This window comes from Mchenga conophoros, linkage group LG1 (genome assembly GCF_057382185.1).
Source record: "Mchenga conophoros isolate Kocher_MC1m ecotype Shallow Benthic linkage group LG1, M_conophoros_male_GT1.1, whole genome shotgun sequence".
Classification (NCBI taxonomy): Eukaryota; Metazoa; Chordata; class Actinopteri; order Cichliformes; family Cichlidae; genus Mchenga; species Mchenga conophoros.
This window is the reverse complement of record NC_140526.1, coordinates 8693720-8720381: the sequence shown is the minus strand read 5'-3', so window position 1 is coordinate 8720381 and position 26662 is coordinate 8693720. Positions and strand designations below refer to the sequence as shown.

General features: G+C 38.2%; 1 protein-coding gene across 2 annotated transcripts in view; it reads right to left on the bottom strand.

Moving 5' to 3' along the window:
• lrrc49 (leucine rich repeat containing 49) overlaps positions 1 to 26662 on the bottom strand; it is a 34121-nt gene that overhangs the window by 6867 nt on the left and 592 nt on the right. For both annotated transcript variants that reach the window (XM_085247953.1, XM_085248031.1), the window contains exons 4-16: positions 26613 to 26661; positions 25958 to 26158; positions 25738 to 25831; positions 25004 to 25207; positions 24154 to 24220; positions 21130 to 21273; positions 16768 to 16829; positions 13872 to 14019; positions 11878 to 11961; positions 10408 to 10583; positions 9380 to 9475; positions 1231 to 1465; positions 509 to 694 (exon numbers count right to left, since the gene is read on the bottom strand). In XM_085247953.1, coding sequence (XP_085104079.1) covers positions 509 to 694; positions 1231 to 1465; positions 9380 to 9475; positions 10408 to 10583; positions 11878 to 11961; positions 13872 to 14019; positions 16768 to 16829; positions 21130 to 21273; positions 24154 to 24220; positions 25004 to 25207; positions 25738 to 25831; positions 25958 to 26158; positions 26613 to 26661 — 1746 coding nt within the window. The remainder of the gene's footprint in view (positions 1 to 508; positions 695 to 1230; positions 1466 to 9379; positions 9476 to 10407; positions 10584 to 11877; positions 11962 to 13871; positions 14020 to 16767; positions 16830 to 21129; positions 21274 to 24153; positions 24221 to 25003; positions 25208 to 25737; positions 25832 to 25957; positions 26159 to 26612; position 26662) is intronic.

Genomic DNA, 26662 nt, shown 5'->3' with positions numbered 1-26662 from the left:
ATACGAAATGAAGATTTACAACTTTATTCATGGTTTCGGCTTAGCAAAAAGGTTTGATACCATTTAACAGATGCAAGATAGGATAAGACATGAAAGTGGCAGCTAACACAGAGACAAGACCTTTGATAAAGGTCATTTATCAAATCAAGTCTAAAATGGGATCTAATGTAGAGGCAATATCCTCAGGTACAGCATTCCAGGAGACACAGACCTATAATTTATAATTGTATCTATGAAGCACCTTGAGGCGACTTTTGTTGTGATTTGGCGCTATATAAATAAAATTGAATTGAATTGAATTGAATTCATTTAGGGCTGGCAACAGTAAATTAATGGTTTGACATGTTTTAATTAATTAATTGCCCCTCTGTGAATCGCCACCTTATCATGGTGGAGGGATGCATGTGTCCGAGGGATTCCATGGACCATGTTGTCAGGGGGCTTTTGCCAAAATATCTCACTATCTATAAGCACCAGGAATGTGTTAACAGACCAAGCTAATCCTCACCTCCTGGCCATTTATCCTCTGCAGGTTGAAGTGGTGAAGACGATAGATGACAAAGGAGCGCCAAAGAGTCAAACTGACCACTGGGTTGCCGTCTGGGTGTATGGTCAGCTGGTCTAGGCGCCTCACCTGAGCCAGGGCTGCCAGCTGCGGCAGACGGCTGATGTTGGTTTCCAGGAATATCATATGCTACCGAAAAGAAACAAAAGTTGGTACGTGTTAAAGCAATAAGTAGTTGTTTATATCAATAACTCACTAAATTCAACTAGGACTTAAAAGATTGGCCTTTGGCAAAAAGGGTTTAAAAGATATATACAATATATTAAAATATTAAATGATGTGATTTTTTTATACTGCCTTAATTTACACTGCCTCAACAATATACCTGTGAGGCAGCTATAAGTATAAATTATGAGCCCTACCACTGACTATTAAATTTATTTGTCTATTGTATATTGGGTTAATGTGGCGCTCTACAAGATACATTACGTAATAAGAGAAATTAACTAAAGGTTCAGGGACAATAACTATGTACTATGATCTGGCAAATAGCCACTAGCCAAGACTGTCTTTTGGTGTCATGTCATGGAACTTTGGTGAGTAAGGTAAATAAAAAATGCATTGAGCGTATTCCTTCCTTCCTTCCTTCCTTCCGTATTCCTTCCTGATTAATTAATTAATTAAGTCATCACAGCTGCACAGCTAATAATATAACATGGCCTCACCGACAGATTTGGGAACTTGACTCTTATTCGTGGCAGTGTTGGTACTATGGCATCAAAGTTGATGTAGCGGAAGGTTATTACAGTGACAGCACCAGCAGTCTGAACACCCCAGCCCCTCTCCAGGGCCTCCAGGGCTCCAAGTCCAAATAAACGCAGGGTGTCTCCATCCAGCTCTGCCAGGTGACTGTCAGACAAGGACAAGCTTTGAACACTGCCACTCCCTGCCTCCACAAGCCTGCAAATTACATACAAACACACACGAAAACACTCCTTAAGTTAATTTTCTGATACTAAATGCGCAAATTGTGGGGTTTTTTTTGTGAAACTTGAAGAATGTCTTCATGAAAAAAGTGTATGCTACATTTGCTTGAAAATTCAGGCATTGTTGCTAAGAGAAGTGGAACACAAGAGAACACTCACTGGTCTAGTCAATGTCCTGTTTGTGCTGCCCAATTACTTTCTATACTCCTAGACAACAGTTGAAGTCCCTTCTCTGATAAGAGAGTCGTGAGAGTAGAGAATCTTGGCGAGTCTCAAGGAGACATAATCTCCGTCTGGGTCTGCTGACACTCAAGGGACTTTTCAGCATAGCAGGGCATCAGATGGCTACTGGCTCCACCCTTCAACAGTGATCATCCTGACTTCAGGCCGCCAATAGACAAATCACCCCTATTCATGTTTCATATCCTCTTGACAAAATGCAACAGAAAGCCAAAGTACTTTTAAGATTAATCCCTTGATTACTGAAGTCTAATCCAAGATTACACAGAGACCAAACTTTAGAAAGTGTGAGTTTGAGTTGTGACCTTAGATAGGTTTTAAATAGATAGTCAGGGGCACAAAATATAATGTGAACAAAAAGAGTATATTTAGTTTTCCATAATGAGGCTGCAGAGGTGTGGACTCGAGTCACATGACTTGGACTCGAGTCAGACTCGAGTCATTAATTTTATGACTTTAGACTTGACTTGAAAAAATGTTCTAAGACTTGTGACTTGACTTGGACTTTTACACCAATGACTTGGGACTTGAATTGGACTTGAACCGGTTTACTTGAAAAGACTTGATATTTTACCCCAAATATAAAATTTAACATGCATATTATATAGAGATTGAAAATGTGAGGTCATTCACGGGTAGAACCGCAAAGGATTCTGGGAACTCGTGGCAAGCGGTACTAGCGCACGCAGGCTTTCAATTAAAATCAGTTATACAGCGATAAAAAGAAACACAAAAATGTCAAGAAGCCGTTGTATTATTAACTGCAATAGCCGGTCGCATGACAGCCACGGGAAGCCGACGGGTAAAGAGATCGGTTGTTATCGGATTACGTCGTTGAAGAGAAATTGTTCAAGCCATGTTTCCGAAGTAACAAGGACGCGACGGATGGCCTGGATTGCAGCCATTCAAAGATCAAATATAACGTCCCAGAACACTCCAGCTCACAGGTTAGTCTGCTCCAAGCAGTGTTGGGGAGTAACGGAATACATGTACCGCCGTTACGTATTTAAAATACAAAATATGAGTAACTGTATTCCGTTACAGTTACCGTTTAAAAAGGTGGTATTCAGAATACAGTTACTTTGTTGAAATAAATGGATTACACTGCGGTACTTTCCTGTTTCATATTGTCGCGGGTCAGGACTGTTTGGGTTTTGTTTGACAGCTACGTTCTGTTGTTCCAGGCGGCAGCGTTACGGTTGCCATGGTTACAGGGCGATGCTCTCTCTCTCTGCGACTGTGTGTTTCCTGGGTGAGAGAGCGCCTTTTCGTTGTTGTTGTCGTTGTTGTTGTGCTAAGCTAACAGGCAGAATGCTACAAGCATAGCTCTAAAGAATGTAGCATCATGGGCAGTGTAGTCCGTGTTGCAGGGAGAATGGACTGCCATACACGTTATGGGTCTGTGAGCGCGAGGAGGGAGAAAAAGGGGAGTGGAAAGGTACGAGTTGTCATCGAGGAAAAACGGGAGCTGGAAGCATGTAAATATAATAATAACCACTTCAGCCAAGAAGAGTGCCTGACGAGCCCAGTTGTAAGTAAGCTATTAAGACTCGACTGTACACCGTGTTCGTGTTTTCCTCCGAAAACAATAAGTTCTGTTGGAGCAGCCTTTCAACGCCTCTCTCTGTCTCTCGCAAGAAAAGTTGACCCAGACAACAAAGTAAAGCTAGTTTTCGGCTACAAGCCGACAGGGACCCCGCCGCATTAGTCAGAGGTCCCTTTACTACAGTTCGGAGTCGCGGACCTTCAGTAATAATAATAAATCACACAGCAATAGTACATTCACGTTGTTGTAAAAAGCATGATAATATATTAAGTAATCCAAAGTATTCAGAATACGTTACTGTCATTGAGTAACGTAACGGAATACGTTACAGAATACATTTTGGGGCATGTATTCTGTATTCTGTAATGGAATACATTTTAAAAGTAACCTTCCCAACACTGGCTCCAAGCATTTACACGAAGGTCAGTGTTTTTTAGTAGTTAATACGTCATTTTTCTTAACATAATTGGTGATATAGGTTACAAGCAAGTCTGGCGCTGAACAGAAATTGTCGCGCTATGCTCCTTTATTTATTGTGCATAAATAGTGAATTGTCCTGACACGATATTGCGTTTCGCTTCTGTTATTATGGTACATTGACAAAAACATATACTTTTATTCACAGGATAAAACAGGTTTTTTGTATCACTAATTGCCCAGTACGATTACAGCATACAGTATTATTGTCACTGCTACATTTCTGTGATGGGTACCAGAAATTATTTCCACTACTAATTAATTACCGTTGAGCTCAAAGGTCCTATTAATAAACGGTTAAGGAATGTGTATTTATGACGACAATTTGTGAGACTGGTAAACTTATGATACGTACGATGGTCTTTCGTTCTACACGGTGCATTTCAAGGTCCTGTACCCATCCGTCGGTAAACTGTACCTGGGCTTGTTGCAGTGACCTGAAGTTACTAAACTTCATGAGTGTATGCACTCACTCCAAGAACCGTATGATTATAAATATGCATATAAATATGCTACGATGAGATAGCTGACTTCATCTAACTAGCAAATGTTGTCCAGGCTACGTTGGTGATACAGTTTTTTTTAATGTGTATGATATTTTTGTCATGCGATTTTAAAGCTGGTCCTACAACCGCATCCAAGAATAACATGCAGCTTATCTCAGAACTGTCGGTGAAAATTATTCTTGGAGCTAGGTTTAATTGAGCTGCATTTTAAAGAGGTGCAATTTCACAATTTGTGTATATTTTCTAAGTTCACTATTTTGTCATGTGTTGAGAAAAACACAGATTTAAAAATTACATGGTCTAATATTTACATTTAGCATAACTGCAACATTATTTTTTCGTTTTTTTTTTTTTAAGACTCGAAAGGACTTGAAATTCAAAATTTCAGACTTGTGACTTGACTCGGACTTTTACACCAGTGACTTGAGACTCGACTCTGACTTGCCTGACATTACTTGAGACTTGACTTGAGACTTGCAAAACAATGACTTGGTCCCACCTCTGTGAGGCTGTCTCATATATACGGCTTGTTTAAAAAGTCACCATTTTTGGAGAGTGGCCCTCAAACAAAAGCTTTTTCTATAGCCCCGAGTAGGTGCAGTTTCCTCTCCTAGGTTGAAAAAAGGTTGCCATAGATTTTTAAAAACCAAACAAGTACTGTCAATGAATAATTGAACTAAATCAGTAACATGCCTTTTTAAAATGAGCAGTTTGCTACAGGAAGTGTTGTGTCTCAACTAGATTGACAAGCTTGACCAAGTAAAGGAAATGCAAACAAAAACAGGTTTGCACATTTTTGTGTGTATTAGTGTGTAATTTCATACTTTCAAAATCTGTAACGTGTTTACTCTTTGGACAGAAATATTGGTATTAGTATTTTATTTTTTTGTGAATCTGCAGTTTGTTGTCTCAATCTATTAACCACTGGTCTAAAAGCTGTTAAAACTAATAAACAGTAAGCAAATTGGAAGAAATTAAAATCATAAAGTCCATGTGTTGTCTACAAATTTCATACTTACAGAATTCATATGCTGATTAATTAACTGTGTAGCCACACAAATAAGATGAAAAAAATGAGACAGAACTACTACATGTTCCACTAATTATATTAAAAAGTGAAGACAGTGAGAATGATTATATAAGATTATCAGAGTGTCATAGTGAAACCTTATAGCTATCAATATAACATGTTCAGCCTGCTAGGGGAATAAGTGACACAACTGACTGACAATGTGCTTCTCATCAGGTGATGGATTGATCTTGGTGATGGATTTATTTTTGTGTTAATGTACAGTCGTAAATAAATACAGTAGTCTACATAAGACTTCTGTGAGTTAAACACAGTTTAATTAGTGTTAAAAATAAGCTCACTTGCTTCAAATTATGCTTTCCAGTAATCACAACAAATCAGGCACTGTGTCATTTCAGGCCGGAAATATATATATATATATATATATATATATATATATATATATATATATATATATATATAAATTCTTGCAGTTGGAAGTAACATTTTCAAGCTATACTGTTCCAGGCTGAACTAAATTAATCATGTAATACAACCTGAACCTCTCACAATGCACCACTCACTGATGAGGAGTGTCCCCCTCAATCATTATGTTTTTACCTAGACATATTACTCCAACATAGCGAATGTGATCCACCACTCACTCTGTGGCTTGTTAGTCAAATGTCAAGGGACGGTCATGGTGTGGGGGATTCCACAGATGTATTAAAGAAACTGATATGTGTAACAGTCAGCCTTTCTGTCATTTTTTCCCCAGTGGCCAAAAATTGAACTTACACTCAAAAGAAAAACCCTGAAAGTTTAAAAAGCATTTTCTTAAGTACAGCGATTACATCGTATTCAGTCATGTGAAAAACTAGGAACACCCCATCATGTAATAGCTTGCAGAACAACCTTCAAGCCTGGACATTGACTTGGCCATTCAAATACCTTGATTGTTTCCTTTTCAGCCATTCTGTTGTACATTTGATGCTGTGACATGGCCTCACATAAAATACACTGGCATACAGAGGAGTTCATAGTTGACTCAGTGGCTACATGGTACCCATGTTTTGCAGCTGTAAAAGGAACACAAATCTGCACTACTATGAATGACAGCTGGTCTGTGAATGTACTGATATTGTGTTTACTTTTTGCCAAATGTGGTGTTGTGCGGTATGGCAAAACAACGCCACTTTGTTCATGTTTGTCAAAAAGACACTGTTCCAGAATTCTTATGGCTGCTATGTTCTTTTCAGAGAAAATAGATTTTTGCTTGGTAACCTTTTCAAACAAGCCACAATTTTTCAGTCTTTTTATAATTGTACTGTCATGAACTTTAACATTTAACATTCATACTTGCTAGGAAGGCCACTACTAGGAAAACTGTGGAATTCCATTAACATGCACTTGAATGCTACAAACCAGAAATCTGCCACAAACTCTACACTTATAAAGGTGGTCACACATGCTGATGATCAGTTAATTAGATGCATTTGATTAGTAGTATCTTCTTGCAACTTATCCTCCTAGTTCCTAAGAATGTTCTTAGTTTTGTACAAGACTGCACAGACTGCTGTGCAAATGTTTTTTTGTATTGTTTTTTTTTCCACAACTGTATAAAAACAGTACAAAAACAGTACAAAAGGTCAGAATTATGCTTTTTATATTAGTACATATACCAACCTTACAAACATGGATGCCAACATGTACAAAGGGTTCAAATAATTCTTGCAACAAGTGCAGTAGAAGGAGTGCATCCATTTTTTTACATTTTTATTTTAAAAACATGTGTGGACATTGATAGATGACTATTTCAGATGACAAGATCTCTAAATCAAAATCTCACTGACTGCAAGCATATATGTTAGATAAAGTAGTAGCAAAGAAGTTTTAAAACCGTAAAATTCAAGTGGGTCGTGTTTCAAGTGCACACATGGACAAAAACATGGAACTAGACGGGGAGACGCCAGACTCTGAAAGGCAGTTTAATATATTTAAGGAACATGCCACGCCTCCAAGATGCAAGAATGCCAAAGGCTATAAATCAGAAGGAGTTGAAGAACAGTGCAGGAGATGGAGTGTAGTATGTAGATAAGTCATATCAAGAATGAGAGTAACTTCTAAACACCTGGCAGCATGCCATCAACACAATCTGCACTGTCACATACTGTTCAGCACAGCTGAAGGCTCCAGGTGGCCCTGAATCCCCTTATGACATGAACCCATGTACACATGCTGAGAGAAGAAGAGAGCAAGGCGGGGAAGACGGAGTGAAGAATCTATCACAATTATACAGCTCCTGCTCGCTCAAGGAATTATAGGGAACAACATTTCATTTAATTAGCGCTATTTAACATAATCCAAAAGAGGTTTTAAAAGGGACATCTGTCATCTCTTAACAACTGAATCCCACCACAGAAACAGCTTGTACAAATGCCTAAATATTGTGAGGTAGTGACACATATGAAACTTTGAACCGAGCTGTTATTTTAACACGCCACTCCATCATTTCCATCTTGTAAAAAGTGAATGCAATTTATTAAGATGCAGGCTTACTGGGTACTTAGTGTTGCACAGAACAGTCCTGTTTCTGTAAAGTATTCCTACAGCTTGCACTGGTTTAAAACGTCTTAAGTTCTTCCTTCACTCATATAGCCCACTAAATCTTTTTCTCACCATTGTTCCGGTATCTAACTGATTTATGTGCCTCAAAAAAACAAACACCTGTTCAGGATCTCTCAATTTCATCAATGTATAAACACTACAAAGCCCCTTCCATCTCTTCCCAACTCAATTGCTGAATTTCTGGGTAATAACTCTTCTATTGCCATGCAACCCTTATTGCATCTGTCAGGGGTAATGAGGTTAATTAAATCTAAGATTTCACAAAAATGAATACAATCAAGCCTACATAACAGCCATAATTTGGCAATGATACAAACTATTGTCCCATAAATTTTAGGAGCACGATGATACTATCAAGCTAAAAGTGGCATCAACATTTGTTTCATTCGTTCCTTTCATTGGAAAGGGGTGATTTATCTCTGTATTTAAAGAAAGAACCAGAGATGACATTATGTATCCATGCACTCTATGGGGGAGGATGTTGTAATTTTCTTCAGGGTGTAGTACTTCAACAGCTCTTCGAGGTAATCAGGACCACACTGTGTAGGCATTACAACATTCTGTACACCCACCCAGTGGTGAACAAAACAAGTTTTAAATTTCCTAATTCTCATATTTCCAAGCATTTTGATTTTTTACCCCTTGACCCTTTCATACATGTTGCTTCTCTTTCGTGTTAGTAGTGGTGCCATGGTTTGTAAATTCCCTTTGTATTTTGTCACACAGTACAAGCCAAAGTAATTCAAGTCTTAGCTGATAAGACTATGGCAGACTTCGCATCACTATGACCTGTTAAGCTACGTTAGTAAAGTTATAATAGACCAGTAAAAGAAAACCACTGGCACTGAAGATTTTGCTTTAGGGCCATTTTCATATCCTGGTGCAGGAAGAAAGGGCCCTCTTTGAAACATGTAATAATAGCCCTTAACACAGCGCACACATTCATCTCAACCCTCCCACTTATAATTCATCCAGACTTGTATCAGTCTTGATAGGAAAGAATATAAGGGCATTACTTCCACATTATACTGAGTCCACACTACTGATTTAAACTTTTTGCAATGTCATGTTGTAAATATTTGAAAGAAAAGAACTGTTTTCAGACATCTACATGTGCATCTGCTCATCTTACCAGAGTTCAGAGAGCTGAGGAGTAACCAAAGGCAACATGCCTGAAGTAAATAAAGGGGTAACTGTGCTGTAAAATAATATTTTAAGGTATGTTTCACACACCAGCTGTTGCAGTATCTGAATATATTACCAGAATGATCCCTACTTGTTCTGTCTAGGCCATTCTGCCATCTGTTAATAAGTTAAAATGGTACAGCAGCTGCTAAAACACTGCATTTAAATGTGACAAACAGTACTTTGTTAATAGATGTTTCAAGGGGGCAGGAGTCAAATTATGTGAGATTTTTTTCAGTGCCTGTGATCACTTTAAATATTTAAGTAAAATATATCATTGTGGCATTTTTGTCTTACTTGGGGTCTCGTGGGCTGTTTGGACGGCTGTTGGTCTGGAGTCTGATTTCTGTTCCCCCAGATGGCCGCTCTGGTCCTGAACCTGGGCTTACCCGCCTGATGAAAAATAAACAAAAATTTTCAACAACGGACAAAAACAATTCTTTCTAAAATCCTATAAGATAAAAAATAATAAGTAATAAAAGATAAGTAATAGTGATAATAAGCCGGAATCACAAAAACAATCATTGTTATATTGTCTCATCTTTCTACTTAAAAATATCTGCACACAGGATGAACTGTGACAATTATATGCAACACAAAAGTTTACACAGCAATGTATACAGTTCCCTCACTGTTGCATTTTTCACTTTTCTCTCCTCCCACCTACACACACGATGCTAATTTACTTCTATCAGTTACCAAAAAGACTACATTTTTCATTCATGATCACTAATTTAAGTATTAACTGCTCTGCTCAACTTCATTGAATTGTTTTTCATTGATTTGTTTTGTGTACAGTCAGGAAGAACTGCCATATTTAATTTTTTCTTAAATAACTCATGAATGATGGAAATGTTTTTAGTTTTGCATGTACTTGTTTATCAACCATAGAACTAGTTAAATGAAAATACATTTTTTTGACTCAGTTACGGTGGTAGATGAATTATGAGCATAATTACTTTGGTAATTATGTAATTACCAAAGTAATTACAATTATTCCTGAGGGAGGCATGAATCGCTGTGCCAAAATTCTGGCTCAAAAGGAAAATTAAAAAGTTGGCTAAAGGCAACACTGTATGTATCCATGAGTTACTTCATTCAAAACCAAGTTGGTAGATCGATCAACTGGAAACCAATCTCCATTGTGAAAAGCTAAAAAGGTAGTAAAAACAGTTAAAAATAAACCATGACTGAAACCACAATTCTAACTAGACCAGGAATATGTAGTATAACATAGTTTGCTCATAACGTCAGTATCTTAACCAGTCACTGTCTAATTTTTACTTCTAAAATCCATCTTAATTTTCTGTACATGCTGTGTGTACCTCGGTTCATCAGGGGAAGGTTCCTGTGTAAGGCCATTGGTCTGGGCGGGGCTGTGAGCCGGGCTGTTCTCTGGACTGACTTCTTCTTTAGCGCCATTTGTGGATGGGAGCTCCAGGCAGGCCCTGACACCCTCCCACTGCTGTGCAGCATTACGGATTGCTAGACGCCGCTTCTCCTTGATGAACAGAACACACACACAAACATACACAGAACAAAGAAGGTTTCAAGTGTCAAATCTCCTGAGCAGGACAGAGCTAGCATGCTAATAGAACCTCTGTGTGTTTTCATCAGGTCACAGAAAATCATATCCTTCTTGCCTTCCTCATATATATTTTACTGGGATACATTGTTAAAGAAAGCATATACAATAAAGTACAATAAAGTAAGACATTTTACTAAAGCAGATATAGAACTCAATTTATATTAGATTTGAAATTATATAGTGATTTCTTAGTCCAATTCATTTGCTTCTTTTGTCACACTACAGCATTATGATTTAACAGTGTTTGCCTTTTACACCAGAAAAATGTGACATCCCACCCTGCAAGAGAGAAGATTTCTGCCTCTCTGTTCTATTTCAATTACTCTTACTTGGACAGCTGGAGTTGCAATATACTCAGCTAAGGAATGTGCCACTCCTTGAAGCAGGGATGAGTATCAGTTCATGGTAAGTCCTTGGCCTTTGTGAACCCTTGGCTGTGGCATTCACTATAAAATTTTCTCAACACCAGGGATTAAAGAGAGTTAGGTAACTGAGAGACAACGAGTTTCGGCATAGGGTCCATCTAACAGTTAAAGCAGCAGGAGCTTTGGCACACACACACAAACATATTTACCGCAAAACAGATGCATGTGCAAAGCAGAACATCTTAGATCATTTAAAGCTATAAAGTGTCATTTATAGACTCCTTTACAAATACAGTACCCCTGTGAACTCTGTACAATACTCCAGATTCCATCTAAAAGGGTTTTTGTATCATACAGAAGAAAAGAGAATGCATTAAAAGAAATTCACATCTATGAAGCATCCAAAATATGTACACTATTAATGAGCTTCATCAGTCCCAAGAGACATATGTCAAAAGAAAAAAATAAACTCATAAATAAAAATCCTTATCATGACCTAAATATTTTAGAGCCTTCTCATTAAATATGTTTTGAAGGGCAGACTGATGTCTGATGAGCTGCTTTTTTTCTTTAAATGCACATTTAAGCCTGAACCTGAATCTCATAATTATGAGTAATTCAAAAGATGAATAAACTACAAATCAGATATCATCACCTATATGTGGCATTTTAAGAATGTTAAAACCTTACTGCTTATTATTGTCCTTCTACATACTAACTATATAAAGGGTAATTATGAGTTTATTCACTTCTTAACAGACTGTTGTGTTGCTGTCGTCTACAACGTGCATTTGCATCCTGCCAGCTAAAGACAGCAAGAGTGAATCTTGTCAAACTGGTACCTTATGAATGGTCTGCTTGTGACTCTCCTTCTTCTTTTCCTCCTCTTTTCGAGCCTGTACACCTGCCATGCGCCGATCCTCGTCCTGAAAAAGAAAGCCGGTGCAATCAGAGTGTCGCTCCATTCAAGAGTTCTGAATTATTCAAGAGAGAGGGGAACCACAAAAGACCCTGTCAGGACAACTGTTCTCTACACTAGAAATGGACCATTATGGAGGCTGGTAGATAGTCTCACATAAACCGGCTGCATCACTGGATTATCTGTCTGATTTTCAGTCTCAGATAAACTGAGCCCAGCTGTTGGGGAAAGCCAAAACTCCCAGAATGCAATGCAGCCAACACAGTCTGAGTGTGCCAGCAAAGAGCAGGGGGATATTCAGCTGTCTATGGCGAGCTAGTAATGACGCAAAATGATGCTCAATTCTGATAAAGACAGGCAAAATGCTGTCAGCTGGTAGAGACAGTTAAGAATCCAAACCCATATAACAATCCTTAAAATTAATTTTATAATAAAAACAACATATAATATCAAAATTAAAAAGCTGTTTTAACCTGATGAATAACTTCTTGACTGCAAAGGATGCTATTGTTCAGTGTCAATACATTCTTTGTTTGTGCACTTGCCAAAACAATGAATGTTTGGACAACAGCTCTCGGTTATGAGGCTGTTAAGATTTTCAATAACGTTCCCAGTTAAAATTTGAATGTTAAACATATTCAGGTATTTTTCTGAAACATAATAGTTGACTATTAATGCTCTAGTCTAGCGGATGTGTGTTATCTGAATTTTATTCTCATTTTCCGTTTTTGATTCCTAAAGAACCGTCTACCCACCAGTCACCCAGGCATGGGCTTTCACAGCATAGAGGTAGTATGGTTCCCTGGAGACATATATTCCAAATCAGTTATAATATGCTTAAAGAAATAGAAACCCCAATGCTAGACAAACATTTCTGTCATTAAGTCAATGCTGTGTGTCTCCCTAAAGTAAACTGTAAAATGTAACTGATTTGTATCAGGAATTGGCAGCTGAAATGTGGTGGAGGTGCTTTTATTGGACCACAATAATCCTGAAATTTGCTAATCCTGAAACCTCTTATGATTCAAGTAAAAACATTTTGAAATCTGAGTTACATGTTTTGTTTTTTGGGGGTTTGGTTTTACTTCATATCAGCACTATGTTTTGAGGGCAAGGTGTGTGGTACTTACAGATTCCTTTAAAGTGCAAGCTCAGACCTGGGTGCTCTCTGCCTGACAGCTTCTAAAAGCACGCTGACATTTCATGATAGCACATTTCTGGCAAACTGTACGACAAAAATGATTTCATGTTTTCTGAGAATAATCACTGTTTTGCTACATACACTGTGTGTAAAATATATGTAAATGTGTAGCTTAGAGTCATAACTTAGTCACTGAACCACTTTGCTTTTAGCATAAAACAGAGCATAATGAATGCAGTACCACAGTCAGACTCCAGAATATAGCACTGTAACGTTGTTCATACAACTTGGTGATACAGAGTGACAGTGAATGGGAAACTATGTGGGTTCAAAATAAATTTTAAGTGTGAAATCATAAAAACGTTTATTTCAAGAATGAGTCGCTCTCAAGAATCAACATGTAGGAACATCAGAGGGACAAAAAGTTTGGACCATTAGCTTAACATGCAAGTGTAATGAGAATATGGCATAGGTTTATTAAATATCAACCACAGCAAAGTCATAAGCTGTGAAGGTTTAATCGCTTTAAGGCAGCTCTTTGCTTCTAAAAGTATTTGTGAATATTTCTTCCCTATTTTTAATAAGCAAAATATAGCAAAACAAACAGTGTAACACAGTGTTCTCTGATTGTAGCCGTGCAATTTGTTGTAAGAAGAAAATAAAAATATCTGAAAGGACAACAAAATATCTTAACAGTCACAGCTGAACTGGTTAACTGGTGGCTGATGTCCTGTTTATCACTTTTAAACACACACAGTCGAACACGTCAGTCTTACTGTGATGCGCTTCATGTCCAGCTGTCTGAGATGAAGCACACAGCGCAGGACGGCCTGCTTGTACCATGTCTCCAGGGCTACAGGATTCCCATCCAGCGTGAGCTCAGAAAGGGAGCACGACTCTCCAAGGCAGGCTAGCTGGTCAAAACTAGAAACAAAGGATGAATGTTTTAAACACACTCGTGAATTTCAGTGGGGGGGGTACTTTTCCAGTACAAAGACTGGCTACGCTAAATGCTTTACGGTCAGTAGCAAATACTGGGAAGTCATGCAGACACTTGAATTCCTGCACTCTGCCTGAGTGCCATTTAACTCAACGTAAGTTAGTCATATCCAAGTTTGATTCTCATAAAGCAAAGAACTCTTATCAATTATAATTTGTTGTATTACACATTACAGAAAACATTGCAATCTACAACTACTGATCAGCACCTTAGCTAAGGAGTTAGACAATCCTTACCCTATGTTTTATGTTCTCTGTTACTGGTTGTCGAAATCAGATAGGCCACTGTTCAGTGTGGAATATGCTGCTAAAAAGTGGCTGTCTCTGTATGTTTATATGCTTTTATACATCAGTCTCAAATTTTTTGGTTCCCTCTCTGGTTCCCTCCCTTTTTTAAATGCATGTGTAAAAAATTAAATTATTATGGCTTTAGCTCTCACAAAATTTCACCAGGATTTTTCCCCAGAGTCAGAACAACATTAGGCAAAAAAGCTTTCAAATATAAGCTACAGATGGACCTGAAATTGTACAGCTGGGAATTTGGGTACTCTTGGTCAATGGACTGCTCTCAAAGCTCTACTGTAATTTATTTGAAATTTGATCTATTTTTACCTTATTGCATGTAATTTGAATTTGTATGACAACTGTGCATGTGTTTTATACAATGTCCCCTGCCCTCAGGTCACTTTTGAAAAAAATTGACAATTTTAAATGAGACTTTGAGTAAATGATATTAAAAATATATATATAAAAATACATTTTGCAGAACCTGAATCATCCACCAGACAATCTCACTATCTTCGTTTTATTCCTGACACATTTTGTCTTGCTTCGTATTGACAGAATGGAGCCGGGCTAACACATGCCATGTTAAGCTGGTAATTCAGCAGGCACTCTGGCAGCCTGACATTACTCAGGGGGCAATGAAGAGAGACAAATCTGCTACACTGTTGATATCACCCTATGGCAAAAGGAAACATGAAAAAGCAAAGTCACGCCATGCACAGCAGGGGATATTCTATCGTTGCTAATTTATGATAATAACCTTGATGAATCATTTGCCTGGAACCACTCAAAGTCCTAGTACACTGTGCCTGTTCCTAGCCAGAGGTTTAACTAAATGCTAAACACCATGCTGGAGATACCAGGGGTCTTCCAATCTCAAACACTTGCAGTAGCTTAGACCCTTTCTGTTACGGAATATTAATTCCTACCATATAAATATAAAAGAGACATAAAATAATAAACATAATAAAGAGATGCTTGAGTGCATCTAACACATTCTGCCTAATTGGTGTATTCATAATAAGGAATAATAATAACATTAATGATGAAGACCAAAACCTTTACAAAAACAGAACTTCTAATTCTTGCACCATCCACCAGTTTCTGATTGCTACTAATGGTCCAATAAAAAGTGAATATCAAAACTATTTTTAAGATGTGAGTACAGAGTGCGGTGTGAATGAAAACTGTAGCTTCAGGCTTTATCTATACTAGCACTACCCTGCACATATTCTTCAATGACTTATTGGTAATTATTAGTTCTGCTTTGATCCTATTTTCATAGGGTGTCTTGTTTTGTTTTGTTTTGTTTTGTTTTGTTTTAAAAATCAATATCAATGTAAGCTCAAATGAATATTTCAGTCTTAATATTATTTCATGAGAGATGTTTGATCCAAGATCCTGAACTGGGTAAACTGACTCCATCAAGGTGATGAGTGTGCTCTGTCTCTTTACCTAGCAACAGAGCACAGCTGTTCTCCTATCAGCACTAAAGAGTTCAAAAAGGTGCACACACGCTAACCAGCCTTCTATACTGCCACTACATGAGTACATTAAAGACGATACATTAAAATACCCTATCATGGAGCAGGATAAATGATACATATATGTTTCGCATAATCAAAATTTACTTATATTTTTATTCAGATATTATATCTGGAACTAGATGTCACTGTAAAATCAGAAGTTTAAGAATATAGGATTTTATTCCTTGCGACTATGTCATGATTCTCACAATGTGTGAAGCATGGAGACACAAGAAAAGCAAAGCTGGTTTGGACTGTCAGCTCAGATCTATCAGAGCACAAGGTGACTATGGTCAAGGGAGCCAATGATCCCACAGAAATTATCCTCCACTAGGCAAAAATAAAGCAAATGGCCTCATTTAGTGCCAAGATGATGCTGTGTTAAGTTTATTCTATGAGCTGGGCTCAGAAATGAAGAAGAAAAGAAAAGAAAGGAGGACAGATACTGGAAAAAAGTGTGTAAAGCTGTCTGACAGTTAGCACTAAGACAAAAAAAATCATACCTCTCATTCATCCTACATGCCCTTACCTAGGTATATTTTCCATTAATTCATCCAACCTCCAAATCTGTCATCAATAATTATCTTCTCACAACCTGCTTCTTTGTTGCCCAAATAACTTTAAACATTCTCACACCCATTTCTTAGGTAACAGATGATTAAATACTAACAATAAAGAGCACATCGAGGATTTGTTATTTTCTAGGTTGCAGAAATTGCCCACTACAGCAAATCTGTGAGTGTGTCTGGCTGTGGGTGTGTATTCTCTGCCCAAAGCCATGGGAGGGGACGTGGCACTGTCCGGCCACCATCCCTATTTCTATCCTGCGGGGAGGAGGGAGTTAAGCGGTACAAGCTCTTACCTGGTGATGTTGTTGCAGCTGAGAAAGAGGCGCTGCAACAAGGGCAGGCGGTCCACCTCAGTCTATAAAGAGAAAGAGGGAGAGGGAAGACAGAGAGATGGAGGGATGTGAAGATGAGAAGGTGCTCAGGAAGAGGGCACTGCATCGTCACTGTCGTCAAGGCTCTGTATCCCTCTCCATTCCCTCAGTCACCTTGCAGCTCTCAGCTCCAGCATGCAGCATCCCCATCCACCCTGCGCATGCACACACACATACACACACACACACACATATAGCATGCTGCCTTGTCTGCACATGGAGAGGAGGGGCAACAGAGAGAGAGAGAGAGGAAGAGAGCGAGAATAGATAGAATATGAGGAGGAAAGGGGGGAGGGGAGAGTGGAGAATGTGCTGCGCTAATGCAGAGATCCCCTGCTGCAGGAAGCTAACTTGAAATGCTCAGTGGAAAGCATAGTGATATAAAACGAGCAGCTTACTAAGGTAGTGCACCTCATCATGCAATAGCTGGAGAAAATTCAGTGGAAACTGACAGGGATGTGGAGAGTTTTACCATCAGGCAGGCTCAGCATCAAAAATCGATGCACAATTTACTGAGGGGGTGGGGGAAAAGCAGCAGCTGGGCAGCTGGCACGCTGAATTGGACACACAGGGACAAGTGCAATGTCATAATCACGTAAACTATTTGGATGACAGCATGGGGTAAATCACATTCTCTAGTATCAAGGTCTGGGCTTTCTTTATGTGTGTCGCTGGACAATGTTGGCTATACTGGAAGCAAAGAGGACACTCCCATCAGCAGTCTGACTGGGCTGCGTCACTATCCACCCACACTGCAGCCAATGCCTCACAAACCTCCTTCAGTTTCCTGCTAGGCTCTGTTCTATTATGAGGTTAGACTGGTGTTCAGGTCATGCTAGCACCCCTGCAGAAGAACAGTGCAGCCAGGTTTCGTCATTTAGAAATCCACAAAATTCCCTCCCACACAAGCATATAGATATAACACAGTTATGCAACACTGCGTTATCAACTGCATATAAGATCAACAAGCTGAGTACAGTATATTTACTACAGATAGAGTAGTAGGCTATGCAACATCAGCAGTAGTGCTAGAGATACTGATAACTGTGAAAGATTTCTACAGAAAAAACTGGGGAGGAGGTTTTTCCTGCTGACAATAGGCTGGGTTAACCTTAGATAGGTCATCAGTCCATCACATGACCAACACAAAACTCACAAGGCCAATGCCAAAGATCATCTGTAGGAAGCTGGAGTACCGAGAGAAAATCCATACAGACACAGTGCTAACAATGGTAACCACTGCATCACTGTGCCGTTCCTCCCCTACAATTATACACATCAAAACTCAGTTAAAAGAAACATTTAATATTTACAACTTGGCTTTTTTAAGCTAGTAACAACCTACACATAATTTTTAAGTTCTGCATGAGATTTTAGCAAGATGTTTTAGCTTGTTTAACACATTAATTTACATTAGTTTACACTATGCCTCCTTATCTAGACTTCTGCGTCATGATAACCAAAAATGTTGAATTAGAAATACGTGCATGAAATAGTGGTGAGACAAGGAGTTAGTAAACACTAAATCAGGGTTGTAAACTCAAATTTCTAATTGGCACATAAGGTGGGTCCTGTGCGGTATATGTAATAAATAATAATTTATACATTATTGATCCCCGTGGGATCCACCTTGCATAGGGGTACCTCAGGGTAGACGTTCAGTGGATTTGAACCCCTGACTTTCCGATCATGGGGCCAGCAACATCTAACAACACATACGAGAGCTATTGCTCAAAGGAGATAATTCAATAGAAATGAGATAGATAGATAGATAGATAGATAGATAGATAGATAGATAGATAGATAGATAGATAGATAGATAGATAGATAGATAGATAGATAGATAGATAGATAGATAGATAGATAGATAGATAGATAGATAGATAGATAAGCAGGGTTTATTTATTTATTTCTTCTATGACAAATGCAAGTCATGCTATGCAGTGCTCAACCAACTCAACCATCAATCACATTTACAGTCTCTGTCTATGCCTGCTTTTGTATGGATGCTAGTGAACTAGCAGCCACTCCTGGCTGTCTGAAACTAAATATAGCAGCCCTGTCTCAGACAGAATGATGTCATCACTGAGCTGATGAGCTGCATAACAATCGCCCACCAATGTGGTCCTTTTTTAGGAAGTCTCATAAGAGATCAGCTTACAGGATCTCTTATGAGGCTGGGTAGAGCGGTGTGTGTGTGTATTCTTGTTTGCCTGTATGCCTGCGGGTGTGTATTTATGTATCTGTGTGCCCGTGCCTTCACCTCTTTATCCCAGCTCCACCCTCTCTTTACTGACAGCTTGCGTGTCTTCATTTTCACACTCATACTCAGCTCTGGCTGAGGCATTATTCAATAAACACAGAAAAACCTCTCATCACCGCTGTCTCATCTGCATGCAATACCAACACACCACAAAAGAGCAAGAAAGCTGCTCATGTAAACACAGGTACATGTGGCTGCTGGGAGGGTTTCTAAGACCGTAAGCTGGTGGGTTTTGTGGAAGTTCCTTCAATAGCACAGGCTTGAGATGTGATTTCATCTGCTTTATGCGACTGCGCATTATAACTGCAGATGCTGTGACATGGGGCACACTCCTGTGTTGTTCTTGCATGACCTTTGAGACACTTCACATGTCAGCCAAAACATTTTGTGGTCCTCACTTGGCTTTTAAGTTGTAGAAGTTAAGAGTTTCTCCCTGCAACAACATAACATAACACACAGTTTCCATGTTCCCAGGCCATACTGGAAAAACATAGAAATTACTAAGTTGCTGTTACTGTTTACTGACCTGTTTTGGGAAACACTTCAAGCTATTTACTCAGGAACATCCAAAAATCCTCTTTCCCATAAACTGTGTCAATATATAAAACTCACCTAATTAATTACTCTACAGTAAAACTACCAAAGAGCAATATAGAGTTTCTACATTTTTCTATGTAGTCTTTTGGCTCACAGACAAACCCTTCTGTTAATGCATAAAGTCAGTCTGCCAGTGCCAGGCCTTTTTTTCTTAGACTGCTTTATCACTGCTCAAGCTGACTGCACTTTTCTTTCAAACAAATCATCATTCCCACAGCCAAAAATATAAAATGGATCCCTTAGTGACATGCAGCGAATTTCATAATGGAAAGGAACACCTAAGAGGAAGGATGGATGACTGGGTGCAAAGTAATCAAGTTTAAGAGTTGCTTTCAAAGAAAGACAGTGTCAGTGTTTTTTTCAGGTTAAGAATTTCACTTTTTATCTGCTTTCCCTTTCATGACAGAGAGAAAACCTGAGCACCTGGAACGTGGTTATTTAGTTTGTACAAGGTATAAGCACTTGGCAGCAAGCAGCAATAATGACAGAGACCAAGAAACTGCTGAGGGGTAGCATTTTTCCTCTCCTGTGTATCAAATAAAATACAACATCCAATAATTAGGACTGGAAGTGTTTTGTGATCAGAAATTGCAGGCAGACGGCAGGCTGAGTGACGGGAAGGGCTTTCAACTGATTCAAAATGTTGAAATCCGTTTTTATTTTCTATCTTAAAAAGCATGAAAGGGCTTAGGGGATTTGCATACAAATGAAGGGGCCTGTTTTGGCATGCACTGTTGTGTTTATCAGATTAAAACTATAGAAACCAAAGGGAGTAAGTTTCCGTGTTTAGAATATCCAGTTTCTCTTTCAGCGTGCCAGAAAGTCGGTGGGAGGTTGTGGGTAATGAGTTATGTCTCCCTAGGTAACACCAACAGTGATATACTCCACCACCACTTTCTCACAAAGGTTCCATTAATGTTATTTTTATTTTTGTTATTTTGTGGCTGTAAAAACTGATATGTTGATCCATAGCAAAGGTAACAGTAACCATCCAAGGGACCTGGTCCACAAGTGGTAATTTGAACATGAAAGATAAAGTACAATTGCTATTGCTTTCATCTTCAGAGGCACATTTTCTGAACAGTAATAAGAAATAAAATAATTGGTAGCTGCAGGAACTTCAAAGAACCACAGGGTAGCTGTAGTGTTGGGATATAGCTGTGTGCTGCATCACACTAGGGTCTACAAGTCGGATATAGCTAAGTTAAATCAATGCACAATGTAAGATCTAAGCGTGCAAACATTTTTGTATTTGTACTTTCAAACTGATGGAAATAAGGGAACTGAATAAGCGAACAGAAAGAAAGGCCAAAAAGCAGGAAGTGCTTTTGCTTTTTGTTTTTTAACATGAAGGAAAAGGACAGTACGCATGCAAAACACTTACATACAAAAATCTATAATTAGTTGGAAAAGAGTTCCCTCACCACAACAGAGATGCAGTTCTGCCCTAGGTTCAGTTCAGTCAAAGAGTCAAGACCCTGCAAGTTTTCCATTTTGGAGATGTTGTTTCCTGCTAGGTTCAACACTCTTAATTCACTCAGATGAGACACATTTTCTATCCTGCAGATCTAAAGGAAAGCACAGTATGACAAAATTAGTTAAAAACAAAACTAAAATGCATGTAAAAGCGCAATCATATCATATATTACCCAATTCTATGCAGTGAGGCACAGATTAAGGCTGGATTAGCAGAGTATAACATACTTGAATTGTATATTTGAATTTCTTTCTCTAAAATGACACACATGCTGTCTGGCTAACCAAATCATGAAAACAAAAGAAATAACTAAGAGTCAGTCAATGGTGGAATCTTACCCCACCTTCTCCATCACACTGCTTGGAGAAAAACATTTATAAACCTCTGTAAGAGTGACATTTTTAATACTTCACACAAATTCCCAGTGGCTGTTATCAAGATGGTGATGTATTTGCCTATTCCTACTGTGCACACTATAAACATTAAGAAAAGGCGGACAATGCTTTACGAGTTGATGATTCTGTGAAAACACAAAATCCAAACATAACTGCTGTTTAAATGGTAAACAGAACAGATGGATTGAAAATCTATATTGAATATGAGACTAAAAAAGTTCTTGTCTAGGATATCTTTTCAGATGGTCTGAAATATCAGTGTTTATAAATGTAAAAGCTAAAGAGACATTTATTTAGTAATATAAAGCAGAAACACTGCAGTATGATCTTAGTCAGCACCACAGCATAAATTGCATCTGATTTATATCTTGTTTTGGGAGCTTAGATAGGTGTTCATTAAAATAGGAATAAATAGATTATGAATTTTGGCCCGAAATACAGTCTGCACACTGTAAGTGTTCATCAATTTAAACAATCGAGCCACCATAATAAATGTTGCTGAGAATCATTAAACAAAGGGGCAAGTGTAGACTTTTTACCTATATCTCACTTTGGGAATTGATAAAACTAATTGTTCTGTAACACGCATTTTAAAATCAAAGGACATAACCTTTACAACGGACAGACACATGGATATGAATTCATAAACTCTGTATCTCTGTACACACTGAAATAGATTTTGGATAGCCCCATTCTAAAATATATGAGAATCTTAAGTTACAGACTATGAATTTGGTGATTTCCAGTGAAGAAGGTCAGGACCCGGAGTTTGGCAAGAGGCTTCTGTCTCACAGGTAAAGGCCTGTTCTTCTACACTTGGTATGTTTATTTCAAATGACATAGGAAAAATAAGTATGTGTCACAAGTATCGTTGGTCACGGATATTCTTGTGGGGAAATCCTGTCTAAACTTCACCTCATCCCAGAGTGATGTGCCAACCAAACATGGCAGACAGAGTCAAACTTAATCAACATCATCATTTGTAGGAGCGAGAGTTCTACATGACTTTAGCCAACTTCTCTAAGAGAGTGATATTTTTTGTCTTTCAATTCAGTGACCCCACAGGGCATTCTCAGCTATTTCTTGAGAACATTTAAGTCAAACTGTTCAAGTGGAAAACATCACAGCCTAAGTAAAGAATTGGTTATTCAACAATCTCAGTTCACATTGTAACCCCAAGACTTGGTCACTGAGACTGAGTGGGTTGAAGGCCGACTCCCAGAGAGAATATCTCATTCTGAATAGCTTCAGCAAACTGGAAAAGAAACCTCTCGCTGGTACAGCAATAAATGGGTAAAATGGCTGAGTTTTAGATGTTTGTGAGCTTCCCAGCTCAAGGATGGGGGGAAGAAAGGATAACAGTGATGCAAAGCTTGTGGTCAAAAGGGGGGGGGAAAAGACAAGCAGCTGGTGTTCTGTGGCCAAAAGTCACTAAACAACAACTATAATTCATCCACTTCATAATCTTGAATTATCATTATGCAGCAATTCAGAATACATTTGGGTGGTCAGATCTCTTGTGAGTTTGGAAAATGTGTTAAAAATATGACTGAACAGTTATTGAGCTGCACAAAACAGAAGGTTTTAAGTTCAGTGTTTGAAAGACAAACTGGCCCTGTGAGAATGATAGATTTATCATCTGCTTCACAATAGGTGTCTGCCAGAGTACGAGCCTAAATATAATGTGCTTGCATTACAAATAAGAGCAAAAGAGCTAAAGAAGTTTCATTATTAATTCAACTGCAAGATTATAAAAACTGCTAAAATTAACCATATAGATGTAGTTAGTAAGCACAAGTCAACACTGTTGAGGCAACAGAGAAATCTCTGTCAGGAAAAATAACGTAAAACTAACAATCATTGAATGGCAACTGTAATGCTTGCTCGTGTAAAGAGCAACCGACCTCAGAAAGAGAGCAAGTCTTACCAGAGCTCTGGAGTAGCTCTCTGAGGAGGCGTGTAGGCGGCATTCTGGCAAAACACTAATTTGACCAAGGGAAGCCTTTCTATGTTGTCTTCCTTTTCCATTAGTTGTTAAAATTCTCATTTGACATAATTTTATTTCTCAGGCTTTTAATATCATTAAGCAGGCTCTATTCTCAAGGAACAAAACAGTATAATAATAGATAATAATAGAATGAGACAATTTAGGAACACTATAATCTACAAGAGTTCAAAACATTACCCAGTGCTGAAAACATAAAAAAAACAGTTCCATCTGTTCGATAAATTATGCGATGGCCACTGAGGAAATTAATGTGGGAGTAGGTATTAGACAACAGCTTGTGGGTTCTGATGGTTTTCAGTGCTTTCTTCTCTTAGAGTGCTGTGAACTATATGAAAAGCTGAAGTTAAGTGCCCAAAACAACGAGCCAGATTTCTGGCTTTAAAAACAAACCTCAGTATTAAAGTGAATTAACTGCTCCTAATACATGGTTTAGAACATGGAAGAGTCAATCCGCTCATACTGAACTTTGAAGCCTACAACCATGATCAGCCTTTACACCACTGGCAACTAAATTAACACTGTTTAATATACATGTCCTGTAGGAGGGATGACGGTAAAGGAACAGCACCTGATTGTCATGCAAATCCAACATATTCAGTTTAGACAAGCTGTCCAGGCAGCAGATTTCATGAATTCTGCAAAGTACAAGGAAAAATGTGACACATAATGGGAAAACACAACATGAAACAGAATTTGTCTGTAGAGTGGCAACAGTTACGTAACACGTATTATGTTAATTCTGGCTTAATGAAAAACCAACAGGAAAATTTAAAAAGGTTGCAGTTTTTGAGGGAACAGCAGCAGTACAGGTAATATCCAGTAATATATTGTTCAGAGCTCTCCATGTGGATGGAGATCATATAACACTGAACAATAATTTGCTGTGGTCTTTTGAAAATGCCAACAAATAAAGTAGAGGAATTTCTTACTGTTCAGTTACTATGACCTCAGATACTGATTTGCAACGACAAATGTCATGTTTGAAAGAAAGTGGAAGAAATGCCAGAGTTCACCTGTAAGATCTTTATGTCAAAAAGATATGACTTTGATCCTGAACCTGCTGACAATTGCTTTTCAAATGAAACTGGGTTTAATCATTTCTGATGCTGACCATGTAGCCGTACCTAGTTAATTCAAATGTATTAAATGCTAAATGTAAACAACATTTTCATTTCATGGCAGCACTGTTGAACCCCTTTTAACTATTAATAAATGCTGCAACTTTCATTGCATATTAGAGATGTTTAACAAAAGAACAATAAAGCTACTCAACTGGTTATCTTGCACTAGCACAACTGAACTGCACATTGTCAAAGTCGATTATGTTTTTATCATACTAAAAATAAGCTTCATAATATCTATAATTGTACTATCTGTGCTGTCTTTGTTTGTTTACACTTCCTGTCATGGCAACTAACCTGTTCTTCCCCAGTATGAGGATCTTGAGAGACCTCAGAACTTCAATGCCAGCCATGTCACTGATGTGATTGTCATGCAAATTCAGTAAAACCAGCTGCTGCAAATGTGACAAATTTTGGATCTTTGTAATTAGATTGTGCTGAAGGTTGAGAAACTGCAGTTCTTTTACAAAGTCCAACTGTGGGCATTCCTCCAGAGATTGTCTAAAGTATTGGGGGGGAAAACATATCACAAGATTTAGACTTTAAATAAAATCTATACATTTTTGTAACAGAATTAATGAAACAAATATTGTCAGCTCAGGTTAATGATTCAAATAACTAGATCAGTTTTTCAATATACATATTAACTAAGTGATTTCTGCTCAGTCTGTCAGTAGAATATTTAGTCAGAATTACTGCCATTTTATCTGGAGATACTGGTTAGTTATTTAAAGAGACTCTGCTGCTCCCTTGTGGCAATCTTAAGCCTTTGCCATTTTAGTTAGTCTCATGGTTCCTACAGCAAATGATGACTGTGAAGGTCAGAATGAGTTAATAAAATTCAGTGGCATAAGCATGTCAGAAGAATATGAATGCCTTTGCAGGTAAAAGATTCAAAGAACAGCTGATACATGTGACATGTTAAAGATAGTTCCAGCTTACAGTGACTTTAAGCTAGACAGCAATGTACTACAACTCTGTACTACAACACTTTACAGACAATATAGAATACATAGGCAGATAAAGGGTACCTTTCCAAGTCAATTCGTTGAAAACTGGATGTGAAAGGCAATTGAGTGGAGAGAAAACCAGGCACAGCACTGTAATTACATCCAGGAAAATCACCTGAAATAGATATCACAAACTGAAATCAGGGTACACTTAAAAGCAAAGTGCACAACATAAAATATGTCTACAAAACTGTGCATGCAAAGGTTATCTTAATTCTATCATTTTTTAATTGAATAGTACCTGCAGGTTTTGCATTTTTTAAGGCATGGCCAAAAGTTTCCCCCGTACACTGGGTTTGTCTCCTTGCTGTGTGTCTTGCTTTGTATGCAGCATTTGAAACGGCAGCTCCACTGAGCAGCACTTTTTGATTATATGTACATTTGTCACTTGCAAATAGTTCCTGTACAACTCTTTTCTGGATGCCTGCATGTAAACTGTTTTCTACGAAAGATAAAATATAGTAAATAAGTGCAAAGAAAACATTTTTACACAGCAGTTGCATGTCAGTGGTTCTAAAACTGCGGAGCAGGCCCCACTGATTAGACTTTAAGCCACTGCAAGTGGGCTGTGGACAACCAGAGAAATGTGTGATGTAAACTTTGGTTAAATTAATATGACTCTGAAGGGAAAATGCACAAAACAGATTTTTCCTGAGACTATTATGATGACTTTTATTTCTCTATAATCCAAAATAGATACTTACTATTGTTGATGATTTATTTTAAAACTGTAGCATGCCAGATGACCTTTATTGTCTTCTGAAGCAGGGCATCTCCAGAGAAAGTTTGAGAACCACAGCCATGCCCAGTAATTAATATATGCAAATATGCTGCTGAATCACACAAAATCCTCTTGGGTGGTGAGTACTTGAATGAGTTAAGTGGGTCAAACCTACCTAGGTCAGAGTGGTTAAATGTTTCTTTTACATGATCTTGAGATTCACTC